The sequence below is a fragment of the Cydia pomonella genome, chromosome 19 (assembly GCF_033807575.1).
Source record: "Cydia pomonella isolate Wapato2018A chromosome 19, ilCydPomo1, whole genome shotgun sequence".
NCBI classification, from domain to species: domain Eukaryota; kingdom Metazoa; phylum Arthropoda; class Insecta; order Lepidoptera; family Tortricidae; genus Cydia; species Cydia pomonella.
In genome coordinates this window covers 16599196-16613722 of record NC_084721.1, presented here as the reverse complement: position 1 = coordinate 16613722, position 14527 = coordinate 16599196, and the positions used below count along the sequence as shown (strand labels likewise).

At 35.5% G+C, this 14527-nt stretch overlaps 2 protein-coding genes across 2 annotated transcripts in view; one reads left to right on the top strand and one right to left on the bottom strand.

Moving 5' to 3' along the window:
* The first annotated feature begins 1096 nt into the window (after positions 1 to 1096).
* The window catches only part of LOC133528319 (uncharacterized), an 88215-nt gene continuing 74784 nt past the window's right edge, over positions 1097 to 14527 (top strand). The window contains exon 1 of the mRNA XM_061865663.1: positions 1097 to 1267. The gene's annotated coding sequence lies outside the window, so the exon portion shown is untranslated. The remainder of the gene's footprint in view (positions 1268 to 14527) is intronic.
* LOC133528520 (uncharacterized) lies at positions 11646 to 13526 on the bottom strand. Its single transcript, XM_061865907.1, has one exon. The coding sequence runs from the start codon at positions 13296 to 13298 to the stop codon at positions 11646 to 11648; it is 1653 nt and encodes a 550-aa protein (XP_061721891.1). The 5' UTR covers positions 13299 to 13526.

Sequence of the window (14527 nt, the reverse complement as noted above, 5' to 3'; positions counted from 1 at the left end):
AAGAAAATTTCGCGAGAGTGTAGGGTATGATTAAGTTATGTGTTTGTATGAATTTATTCTGAATAATATTGTGATATGATTTCCTGGCCGAATACCTAGTAGATCTGCTTGGAAATAAAATGAATTTTGTATTGTTTGCTGAATAATAAAGTTATTTTTTAAATCATTTATTTTATTTATCTTATCTACAATAGTTACCCTTTAATGGTATTAGACAAAAGGAAATATAGTCGGACCAAGCTGACTCTGCATGCATTTGCAATGACAAAGTGTGGTACAGTCCATTCACTAATATGTATACTTACATATTTTCACGTTCTTGCAATGGATTAAGATGAAGAAATGTATACATATTTATGAACTCGACTGTAATGTCATAATTAATGAATTCAAAGATGCTGGAATGGCTTAATTTTAAGCAGGGGCTTTCCAGTCCCTGCTCCCGTGAGACTGAAACGTATTAAAATTATTTTAAACGGGTTCATAATTCATTTATTGATCGCTTTTGTGAGTTGACAGTAGGTCTTATGTGGTCTTATAAGGGGACTGCATTTTTATATTTACACCATATCTATCATGCAGAAAGTTTATATACATAGTGTCTTTTGTTTGCCTAAATGGCTGTTGATTATTCCTTACACAGCTCAAAAATATAAATTGAAGTTAAAATTTTCAAACGAATAAAATGTGGTCTACAACTTTCCATACTACTAATATTTTCAAGAAATCTTAAGGATCATTTTTGGAGTTTGATTGCGCTAACAACATGGGCGCTGTTGCCCCAGAATATGACACCATAGCTTAACAATGAATGAGCACACGCATAGTATGCAATAGTGGCGGTATCTAAATTAGTACATTTTTTTAATTCACACAGTGCATATGTAAACTCACATATTACCTATTAACGAAAAACGCTGGACATGTTCTCGACTCGTGTCTCCTAATAATGTTTACATATAACAACTAACACTAAACCGAATGAATTTATAAGAGCCGATCAAATGCCTTCTAAATACTGTTGGCACAAACCTGACGCCAATCTTGCACTTAACCCTTCATTTTCCCATGTGACATACCCCATCCTATAACACAACCAGTCGCCCGCCGACCGCGAGTCAGAGCGCACGCGCGAACGCCTTTGTTATTTTGTTTACATCCTACATCGCCATTCGGCGCCGAGCGCTCCGCCCGACCTCGCAAAACATTGTGAAGTGTAGTGAATATCTACGAATTCAGTAAAAAAAAGGATTGTTCGCTTTTACGGGTAAGTTTTAAGTTAAGGAGGAGAATTAAGTGGAGATTGAAAATTATTTTAGCTCAAGTGTTTTGCGCGTTTGCGATTGAATTTTCAGGATTTTTATTGTATTATTGTGATAATGTTAGGTTTTATTTTGGTTCAGTATAAGCTTTCCATTTTCATTTTATTCAATATGTTTATAATGGTGAAAGGTTATTTTTAAGGTGTCGCATTAAGTACTTTTCGGATTTTTTCTTAAAATAAATTTCACCGGAGTCCACTATAGGGAAATAAAATATGTTGGCCCTGACATTAGAAAATATGGATTAGTATAATATAATATTGATATGGTAAATCAAGTGTATAAATATGGGTGCATACAATGTACTCAAAAATATGTCCCATTAGTTCTTTAATTCGCCGACATAAGCTATGGAACATATTTTTGAGTAACACCCATATTTTTACACTTGACTTTACCTGTCTGTATAGGTATGTATTTTGGTCACGTCGGGAATGCACGTAATAAATAAAATAAAATAATTTAAAATAACAGTAAGGACATTTCAAATACATTGTAACTCTCAATGTTAATTACATAAAAATCATTTAAACTATGTAAGCATTAATGCTCTACCTTTAACCTAGAGTTTGTCTCGTATAAAATACCATCTGATATGAAGTCCGCCGAATGTATTATTTCGTAAAAATATGTTAAAAGCTCTAAATTAAATAATCTAATTGATAACGTAAGCTGCTTGAAATTAAATTTAGGTACTTTCTTTAGTTTGGCGTTCCTATTTATTAAGTAAAATGGCTCAACCTTGAAGCCAATTCGAACTTACATTCCGCGATGTCATTTTGTTATCATTCGCGCTAATACATGTACGAGCTAAAAGCACGCGCGGATGATACCAAAATGAAATCATTTTGATATCAGATTGCAAGTCCGAATTGCCATCTTTGTTTGTCAAAAGGGGGAGCTAGTCAAGGTCGTACGATCCCTATCGAGGGGTGAATCAACTATGGAACGAAACTGCCCATAAAATGTACAATAAAGCTCTAATTAAACCTTTTTATTTTTAGTGAAATTACGAGGACTAACATAGGTAGAGCGACATTTTATTCATAACTAGTACACTGACAGATCGGTATCATATCGCAGTGATTTCTAAGAAGTATTGTTCGAATTGGGCCGTTCGTCTTCGTAGAATAAATGTTTTCATATACCACTTCCATAGTCATATCCATCACCCTTTTCAGTCCCTTAATAATAATATATAATAATAAATTCTTTATTTCAAGTTTAAAAACTCATACAATACAATTAAATAAATAAAACAATAACATAAAATTAAACATAAATTGAAGCAGATGCTATAGACCTTAAGGGATGATTTTCAGGATAAAAACTAATCCTATGTTCTTTTATACTAAGTAAATTTCATCTGGATCGGTTAAGCGGTGAAAGCGTGAGGAGGCAACAGGTTGACATGCCAAATGTTACAGTACATGTTAAAGATATAGGAAAAACCGTGACAAGGGGGAGGCGTAGTCCAAAAACTCGACACTTTGCGTGACGTAATTAAGTGGCTGTCAACACCCAATGTCCTTGAAATTGATGTTACTTAAACAGTTTTTTAAGAAAGACTATTTGTTTTAGTCAAGTAAGAAAAATATATGTTCATATTAATTATATTTCAAAGAGTTGTACTCGATACACGATTGAACGAAATCGGCTCGATAGAAAATAATTGCAAAGATTGGTCTTAAACTCACAATTAAACGGTTTTATGTCTTTATTGTTTTGACTTATGGGTCTGCAATCACAATTTCATAACATTTATATCTAAACCGCTGTTGAGTAAAATATTACACTAATAATCCACTTTTTTTATTTAAATATTTTTCTTATTATTACCTTGCCCAGGCCCAGTAACATGCGACAGTGCTATCTCATTTACTCCGATACAAATAGACAGTGTGCGCGCTTTAGGTATTGACAGCCTCTTAAGAGGCAACAGGAGTGGTCATTCCTTCATACAAACGTACTCGACTGTTTCCTCCGTGGTTTTTAAAGCTAGAGCAATGATTTTTTCAACGCAGATTATTATTATTATTAATATCTGTGTTGGACTGTTTTGCGTTTTTAAATATAATATTCACACTTCAAATATTCGCAAAAACGGCCTAATTTACTAGGCCACAAAGAGAAGCATGGTATTCAAAACTGACATAAATTAGCCTAAAAAACAAGACAGTCCGACTCAGATAATCATTACCATTTAGATCTCAAAATTTCGTTACATTTGGTTGAGTTTTGGAGGAGGAAACAGTCGAGTACGAAACATCGTTTTTTGAGATTTTTACGCAGGATTTTTCGCCTAACCTAGTGTTGTCCTTATCGCACTAGTTTTAGGAGCCGCTTCCGTTAGCGAGACGGATATATTCGCCTAAAATATTTAAATCTTAGCTCCCGTATCCTCTTAATGGATGACGCCCTAGAGTTCGTGTCTAAGCTAACTTTAAATAGAGTAAAATGAGGGAGTGTCATTATAAACTTCATATTTTCATAGGAATTTGACATTATGAACTGAACTGAATCATAGCAACTGCCACACAGGTTTTGCTTACCTCAACTATCCGGTTCAAAGGACCAAATTCACGATAGAAAGTGATTCTTGTTAAATTATAACAAAAAAACGTGTTTACAAATATCATGTCCTTAAGTTTTTACCTGTTTATGCGTTGTGTAACCTGTAAACCTATGAAATGTACCCGGCTGGTTACATAATACCTAGGGATGTACTAAAGAAAAGAAAACAAGAGTTCACTTGATAGTCGTTTTATTTCTTCTTTCAAAACTCCTACATACCCTAAAAATTCAACTTCTAGCTCAGACTGCTAACGGTAGAGCTGTTGGTTCATTCATATCTGTATTCTTACACTATAGGATAAACCACCAACTAACTAGTTGTTTAATTAAATTTTATTCTGCTAATTATTATATGAAAAGTTACACCTAAGCATTAAATTTGGCAAGCAACACTGTCCATCAGACCTCAGTAAACCTTGATTATGATATTAAAATTATTCATAAATGTGACAAAAGCAAAAGGTTACCGATCTATGACAATGACAAAACTTGTTCTACAAGTAAACTATGAGCTTCTTAAGGGCTACCTAAGGATTTTCTAAGGGTTTCCAAAGGGTTTCCTAAGGTTTTCAAAGGGCCAACACATACCTGCTGCCACAGACGATGTTTATTCCTCCGAATTAACTCCTCTGCATTCCGCCTGACGAACAAGACAGACGACAGAAAAGTCTGTTGCAGTCAAGAATAGCATTTGGGTTGGAACTCGTAACAATGGCCGTGAAGGCGTCCCGAACTGGACGAAGAGAAGTCCCGTCTCTTACATCAGCCTGCCATGCTCAAGGGCACACTCCTCTTTCCTCAGCAACTTGGCAAAGGAAAGCAACATTTGCCTCGACCTATTAAAATCCAGAAACCAAAATCTGAATCTCCGGAACTATATACTCGTATGGCGACAATAAATTTCCACGCTGAGTTTTATAAATAACTATTTTAATTTTTGTATCAATCAGTATTCTAACACAAACCCATGCCGTCTTTTCTTCTCCTTCTTTTTTTCCCTACATTTCAAATTTAGTGCTCTTTTCAGCCAGAACTGTGTGTTGTCAGCAAGGCCTGTCGACTTCCTTAGAAAGACATGACGCTTCATAATTGCGCATGTGTGGTCTGACCTTCTGGAAATAGATACCAGTTATAAATATAAAAATATTTTGTTACAGCAACATTGCTCCTATCTGACTTTGTCTATTCAACTTTGGGAACAAATAAAATCATTTTTATCAAATATTTTGATTTATGTCACACTACCATATGTAAATTATTATTATTTTATATAAATTATTACATATTTCAGTTTGTCTTTGTCTATGTTCATAAAATCTATGGAGGTCAGAGGCACATATACTCTCCATAAAGCCTTGCACTTGGGTCTGGCCGGTTAGAACATAGACTGCAATGTCAATGCTGTCAAAGTCATTGAAGCAAAACTATTTTCATTTTCAAAACTATCAGTTTTCATATAAAATGATTAAATAACGATTTATGTTCTTGAAATAGATTTATTGATTAATTTTTAAAATTAAAAATCCACCGCACAGTATCTCCGCTCAGACTCGGTTAAAGTTTAATCCATTTTACTGAACTAAGAAACAACAATTATTTCAAGGTAAGAAATATTTTAATCTATAAATAAAATAAGTGTACTATTGCCAAATTCAAGTACATAAATTTAATCTTACCACCCTCTTAAGTTGCACGGCCGCCCTATCGCGTCCAAAATTAAAATCTAAATTCATCATAGAAGTAAATTCTAACATTGTTTTAGCTGGCAATTTAGAACTCTGGTAGCTATTAGCAAGGTTAGTAATTAGGGACATAGGTTATAGTATTGTTTAAAATGTGATTGTTTTGTTTTAGAGGGTGAACGTGAGCAAAAAATTCTTGGGCGTCATATCATTTCCTTGGAAAAGCACAAAATCAAAAGGCACGGATCCGCCACATAATTGTGACTAGTTGTAGATTCCCGGTGACCATCAACAAGACCGCTGCACTGACCTGTGGAGCAGAAAGTGTCCGACAATCGGATAGATGTAATAACAACTTTGTCTGTCATATAATCATTTATTTTTAGTTTTTTGGGCTAATATATGTGATATGATTACAAGTTACACTAATTGCAATTGTGGAGTAAAATCAGATGTGCCAAAGATCATGTTTTAGATATATAAAAAGCTATATTAAATGCAATAAATAGTATATGTATATATATAAAATTGTTTTTATCATGAAGATTTTAATGACTTCTATTTATTGTTATGAAGGTGATCTGGGAATTAAAACATGCGCTAAAAATAGGTGACCTAAACATAAATAACGCCTTAAAAAAATCAAAAGATAATCACACGCACAGGATAGGTTAACTATTTGGTACCCACATCAATAATGAACCGAAATTACCGACCTGTGGTCTCATTGAATAAAATTCATATAGGTATGTAGATATTATATGGAAGTGTCACAGTTAGTTCAACAAGCCCCGTCCGATACATAAATTTGTATAGAAAATGACTTTTTTCCTGCCTATTGTATGTTTTTCGAACGAATTAAGCTCTTTTGATCCTAATATATAGGAATAAAAATATTTATAACTTGATAATAAACTGTATTGTTACCTTTTATATTGAAAAAACTTTAAAATATAGATATCATTATCTCTTAGGACAAAAGATGCCTGTGATTTTGATTAATATGTAACATAATATTTTTTTATTTGATAAATACTAATTTAAAAACCTCACCCCAACAAAAACAAAAAATGAAAAAACACAAAAAGAAATTCCGTCGCCGGGATTCGAACCCAGAACCACTAGCTAGAACTGGATCACTACCTAGTACCTACCAAAACCCGCCAGGCTAAACCGGTTGTCAATTTTAGTACTGAGATACAAAGAGAGCGCCACTAGTATAAACGAACTTTTGAAAGGGGCATTTTTTTGTATGGAGTTAGCGTTCTTCTCCTAGTGAGTATTATATTCTTTGGTTGTCAGTCAAATTGTGCTACCTTTTAAAACATGTAGGTTTCATTACCTAACGACACAATATCCAGAAAAAAATGCTGAAATACAACTATTTATATTTGTAACTAAACTAATTAAATTACAACGAAGTTACGCTAACACCACTAGATGGCGCTATGTGACAGTTGCTGGCGCTGCGTTGACATAGTAACGATGTATTTAAATGCAAAAGTTACGTATACTTCATCACAATAGGGATTTAATTACCGTGGGTATTGTGGCCTACTTATGAATACATCTATTCAAGTCAGCTGTAAATAATGCGAGCAAACTCAATCTTTTCAAAAACTATTTATTGATGACAGGTTGATACAATGGTAGGGCAAACATAATATTTTTTTTAATAAATAAATATTATAGGACATTCTTACACATACTAAGCCCCACAGTAAGTCAAGAAGGCTTGTGTTGTGGGTACTCCTACTCAGACAACGATATATAATATATAAATACTGAAATACTTAGAAAACACCCATGACTCAGGAACAAATATATGTCACATAAATAAACGCTCTTACCGGGATTCGAACCCAGGACCATGAGCTTCATAGGCAGGGTCACTACCCACTAGGCCAGTCCTGTCGTCAAAATTGACCGGGGTCAGATCATTTGGATAAGGTGGAGGTAATTTAACATGTTTTTCTTATTTCTTAGACAAGTGTAGGAAAAGGTACTCAATGCCCTCAAATTAGGTAAGCTGGTGTGAGAATCGAGTTTTATAAACCATATGTATGGCTGGCTCTGTGTTCTAAGGGCTAGCACCTTTTTTTGTCTCTGTCGCACTTTCATACTACCCATAGACTACTTTAGTTGCGAAGACAAATGTTGCTCGTGCGGGCCTAGCCTAATAGGATAAAAGTGTGAAAAGTGTCCTAGTCTGCATTCATTAAATATTCAAGACATGTTCGACTGTTCGTTTATAATATACATTATGTTATACAACAATAATTCAAATTATAGTCTAATCCTATAACAAAACGCTTAAGATGAAAGTGGAGCGGAAAATCGCCTTTTCATACAAACGTAGTCCTAATTTTCCTCTCTGGACATTAACATTATTGAACATATTTTGACACAATTGTATATGTTGGTTTTTTTCGAATTTTTAATTATTATAAGAGTTAGGAGCAAATATAAATTTGTAATGCATTTGTTTTCGCTCCTAATTCTTATATTAACCAAAAAATAAAAATAAAATAAACGAAGGATATAGTACAAACATTTAATTTTAATTACCCATTATTTCAATATTCAGAGAGGAAAATGGGGACACCGTTTGTATGGTGAACCCGTCGTCCCCTTTCCTCTTGAATGAATCGAATAAAAATACCGTGTTTAAGAGCTAATACCAGCTGAGCCCCGTCTCAGATTTGAGAATTTTAGGTAAATATCTCCGTCGCGCTGACGGGGGCGGCTCCTAAAATTAGTGCGATAAGGACAACTGCAGCTTAGGCGAAAAATCGAGGTTTCGTTCTCGCCATTTTCCTCGTTCAAAACGTAACGAAATTCTAGAAACGGAATGAGAAATTTACGCATTCGTATAAACGAAATTTTGGAAACGGAATGAGAAGAAAATTATCTGTGTGACCGTTTAGATTTTTGCGTTTATTGTCGCCAATTTTGGCCGTTTTAGCGCTTTTTAAAGTAACCTAGTTCTTATGAAAACAAGAATACATACAGACAGGCACTGGTTATATTGAACTCATACAAAGAATATTCATCTAGACCCAAAATCCAGAAAGGAAAATGTAATCTTAATTCAAAATTCAAAAAATTATTCTGCAAGTAGGCCTCAAGGGTTCTTTTACAAGTCAATACAACATTATAGTAACATGAAAAATACATAACAACTTTAATAAATACAACAGCCAATACCAGTAGGGCTAAGATGGTCGGCACTTTATCATTTGTCACCGTGCCTGTCACGTTCTAACGAGTATGTAAGCGCGAAAGTGACGGGCATAGTGACAAGTGATAAAAATGGAACCATGCTGCCACTGGGTAAACATTACATTATAATAAATACTCTTAAAATAAATAATTACTACAATACAATAGAGATGTATAGTCTCTATGGTTAATAATCTTTTCAAATGTCATTTATGACTGTGTGACTGAACAGCAATGCTTAATGAAATAGCGATACTTCCTGTCCTCAGCTCAGTTGATATGGCCGATCAGATACGAGACAATCAATAACAATGAGTCGATTAATTACAACGATATTGATTTCAACACCTGATCTTACTCGTAGCTTGATGTCCTCTGCCGGTACTGAAGCGTTAGGATACTGGACGACCGCTGTTACAAATGTCCGTATGCTCCCCTCTGAATTAATACCTATTATGGAAAATATTCTTAGATTTTTAAATAATTCATTGTATCGTCAGGTGACAAGCAAAACTCACTAATTACACCACAAGTTCATAGCCATAATAAACCATATTACTACTAAAATAAGGTTGATGTTTGTTTAATTATTTTATATATTAAGAGGGAAGTATACCAATTGATCGTCCATACAAAAAGAGAAAGCGTTTTTCCACTTCTAAATATTTTCCATTCTCCATGATTTTTTGTATGTTATTGACATAATAAATAAGTAAATAACTAGGTTTATAGGATTTCCTTTTTTTCAAAATTTGCAAAACAATTTTTTTTTCTTTCATATAAGCGAAACCTATAAACCTAGAATATATTATGCTGAAGCGATCGACATCAAAATCAAAGTGATTTGTTAAGATTTAATTAGCGAAAAACGATTTCTTCCGAAATGGAATTTCATAGAAGAAAAATTACCGTGATTTCGTTAAGATTCGAAAAGGTATTCTTCCATCCTAACTGTTGCTAATGTTTAATGCACCTTTGTTTGACTTTTTCCGAGTTTTTTATTGTTTTAAATGAGCTTAAACAAATTCCATACATTTTTTATAAGCTCCTAAGGGCTTGTGCACAAATTATGCGAGGTACTTTGTCACTGTGCGAGCTTGACAGCAATATAATTATGCGCGTGCAATATAGATAGCCACAGGCGAGTCAATATACTTACCATAATCTATCTGGAAAGCGTCTCTGCTTTACCCACATTCGCTTTTTAAGAGGGAAGTACCTGTACCACGTACTCGCCAAAAAAGGGAAAGACTGCACGATTGGCTCGAGTTCGTGTGCGTGACACCGCTGTACTGGCCCCCATACTTATTGCCTGTAAGGCCCGTCCTTAGATATATAAATAAATAATAATAAATAAATATTATAGGACATTATTACAAAAATTGACTAAGTCCCACAGTAAGCTTAATAAGGCTTGTGTTGAGGGTACTTAGACAACGATATATATAATATATAAATATTTATAAATACTTAAATACATAGAAAACACCCATGACTCAGGAACAAATATCCATGCTCATCACACGAATAAATGCCCTTACCAGGATTTGAACCCGGGACCATCAGCTTCGTAGGCAGGGTCACTACCCACTAGGCCAAACCGGTCGTCCGGTAATATATGTCAATGTCTAGAGCTGATTTAGTATAAGACAATTAAAACCGGGTGCACCTTATATGGAACCCTAAATAAAAGTTTGTAATATTAAGCGTCACCGTAGGTAGTCAATAAAAAGTGTATTAGTTTTTCCTTGAAATCGGTCACGCTTGTGTAGGTACTAGTTTACTTAGCGAGGTGAAACGAAATGTTGGCGACAATAACATTTCTGTCTTGTCTTATAACAAAACCCACAGATTCGTGACGAATATCTATTGGACCCGGGTACGTCCTTAAACTACGTCCAAAAGAGAGGTATGGGCATTGTGAATGTCATCTCGCTTTGTGTGGTAGGGCACAGCCAGTGGATGTCATTCCAGATCTAGAGCAGAGCCCAACTGGAGAAGTACCTCCACCTTACAGAAGACAGCAGCCAAATAACACTAGACCCTACTCATAGTGTTATGTTCCTGCCGGTGAGTAAGGTTGCCAGAGCTCAATGAGGGGGGGCGGGTTTAGGGTCGGCAACGCGCACATAACTCCTCTGGAGTTGCAGGCGTACATAGGCTACGGAGGCTGCTTACCATCAGGCGGGCCGTATGCTTGTTTGCCACCGACGTAGTATATAAAAAAAAAAAAAACATAGACAAAGAACGAGTTTTTCAAACATTCAGTTTGAAAAACTATAACCCGACCCGACTAGCTTGTGTTTGTCCTCTTTTTGAAACTTAACTTATAAATTTAGCTTGTCACCTGCATGTAGTCATAAAAATAGGTAAATCGATAACCACCTCATTCATCAAAATTTGGCATTATTAGTATGTATGTATATACTTTATTGTACGTAGAAATAAAAACACAAAAAACACAGTTACAGAGTAAATTAAATACAACTGTTATGTGGGGTGGAGTAAAACACAGTTTGACGGTTCAAACTAGACTGATTTAATTCGGGACGTAGTACTGCTTATAAGGGAGACAAGTCTCATTAGGATATTAGGATAAACATGAGAATAATAAACACATTATGGTCTCAGGACCATTTGAGATAAGTTAACACTAATGACAAATAACACATTAAGACATGAGGATGTTTACAATTATTGATGGGAAGTGTAAATAAAGTATTTAAGAAACTAATTATGATTTCAAAGTACAAAACTATTGGGAAAGGTAAACAAATATGTGAGTAGCAACTTAATAACTAAAACTAGGTATATGGATGGATCATATTATATAACACCTCCCCCCTTAGAATAAAGATTGGGCGTTTGCGCCTGATCTTTTAGAAGTTGCAGGAACAATGGAAACGGGTGAGATTGGCTGAGAATGCTGAGGCTCGATGTCTTCGTCTTCATCTTCTGTGACGCAGCTAGTTGAGATTGTAGACATGGGAATTGCGACGTGGGTTCTCTGTTGTCGAGATGAATTTGCGAAGCAGTTATTGAAGATCTGGATGCATCCGTTGGAATCGCGATTTGGAGAATTTGGTGTTCGGCGGCGTAGTAGAAGTCCATTGGGACAGCGTTTGCAAATTTTAAATACAAGGTAGGCTAACATTATTAGGCCAAGTGTAAAATAAACCCAAGAGAAAGTAGTGGTGTTCCTTTGGGCGAATGTTGTGGATTTTATTTTCTTGATTTCTTCTTCGTATTTATCTATATGGTTTTTGATTTGTTTCAAGGAATCTAGTGGCAATTCATTAATTTTAATTGGCATCAGGTCAGGTTTCGCGATGTCCCTGTATTCTTCGAAACAGTCGTCAGTTCTTATGTCGGGTACGATTATAGGGTAAGTTATATTTTCTTCGGAGTCTTGTGATGCTGATAGCGTGCTGTATCCAGTGTGGAGTTTACAGTTTTTCTGTAATGATAGGATGCCTGCGCCCTGTATCTTGTGATGTGTTACTTCTTTAGTGCATTGTAGGACGCAGTTGGTTTCGCCAGACAGTATGTATAGCCACTTGTTGTTCTCGATGTATTGAAAAGTGTTGATGTCGGCTTCGAAGGTTGAAGTAGTGCAGATTTTCGGAAGGGATTTGGAGATGCTGTGGAGAATTTGTAGTTCACACAGGGGACGAGCTGTAGCGTCGTAGGCGACGAGACCGGTGCAGACTTGTTTTTCGCTGGCGTATGTTTTGCAGGTTTCTAAACTGCTTGTCGACACGTAGGTTTGGCCGCTGGGGTTCGCAGCCAGGAACACGTGCTCAGGGAGGATAGTGGTATGAAGAGAGGAATTCGGATGTTTTATAGGGATGGAGTATACATGGTATAAGTCGAGAGGATCATTCTGAATTAAAGGGAATGTAAGTATATATACAAGTTTATCTGAATATACATATGCTGATAGAGAGGAAGATTCTAAGATTGTGTGTATATTTTGTGGGCTAACGGTGTCAACTAGATGTTTATTCGTGCGAATATGATTCGATAAGAGGAGTTCTTTATAAAGTTTTTCCAAGGTTATAATTGACGGATGGATTGTATTGGACTTTGCAAAGAGGATACTAGTTAGGCATTCGTTGATTTCGTTTTCAAGGTTTACTACTGACTCTAAAATTTGAAGGGAAATAGCTGACACATCTTGGCTGGCTTTTAAACTAAACAGAAGTGATTGAGAAGAGTTAAGGTAATTATTTAAGCGTTCGATATTTTCGTTAATGATTAACTCATCATAAGTGATTTTGAGAATTGATTCGTTGAAGGTTTTGACAGTCGAAGAAATTATTTGAGTTTGTTCGAGCATAAGTGATGAAAGATCGGTTTCACGTTTTTCGAGTTGGTTAATACAATCTTCATAATGCATGGCGTCTTTGGCATCAGGTGTACCAATGAGCCATTTAAGGACGACGCTCAGGCCGTCTAATAATTCGCGTTTTTGTCTTGAATTTTTTCCTAAGTACATATTTAATTCTGCTAAACGGTTTTCGATTTTTCCTAGGTTTAGTTTAAGAAAAGATTTCGTGGTTTCAATGTGGGTAAAATTATTATATTGGGTAGAGACGATATGAAATTTGGTTGCTAATCGAACGAGCGAATCTTTTGCGATAAAAAGGGGTCTAAGATCCCTGTAGATAACTAATTTCCAGGATTCGTCGCTTAGGTAGATCGTGCCTTCGTTTTTAAAGAACAGACCGGAGTAGGAAGGGAGTGGTTCGGTCAATTGACCTGTAGCTCCATTCGCCGAGGCGAAGGCCCTGAAAGGGGTATATTGGTTTGATTAGAATTATGAGATTTATTTGTACTACGTAATTTGATTATTTTTTTGAGTTTCTTATATAATTTGTAGAGAACTATGTATAATATTAATTTGATTATAGAGCATATAATAAAACTAAAGTAGGGATTATTCATAATATAAGATAGAGATGAGGTATTTTGGGGAATAGGTAGTGCAAGTGCCGGGCAGATGACCCTGGAATGACAATATGTTTTAAAATATAAGAGTTGTCAATGGATTTTGATTTATAAACTATCGTACTTAAATTTATTTAGATTTATAAACTAGATTTTGATTATAGTACTAGATTTAGATGAGTTTTCCTAACCTAAAATTATCCTAGATTAGTCGCCTTTTACGACACGCTTGCGAGACGCGTTAGGACTATTCTTGACATAGCCGGTCACTACACGGCTAAGGGGTTTAGTCGCCTCTTACGACATGCCAAACATTAAAGGCAGTAGGATTATTCTTTGGTAAAGCCGATCGCTACACGGCTAAGGGGTTTTAGCTTTTAGGATTATTTATATTTACATCAAAAGGTCTGAGTCGGTTGGCATGGACAAGTTGATTCTTACCGGATTTCCTAATCAGGTAGTTTTCATTGAATCCAACTCTGATGACTTCACAAGGTCCTTCCCATTTGGGATCCAAATTGTTGGGATTAGGTGCTTTTACCAGGACTTTGTCGCCTAACGCAAACTTAGCTATGTTCCTAATACTACCATCATAACGCTCTTTGGCCCTTTCTTTCATTTTTTGGACGTTTTGGATTGCCACATCACGAGCTATTCTCAATCGTTCGTTAAGGTCTTTTATATAGTCGGCTGCTGAGTATTCTGGTACTGTTTTGAGTGAATAAAAGGGGCGTGGCTTGAAGCCGAAAAGTAGTTCGTAGGGCGTATATCCTGTGG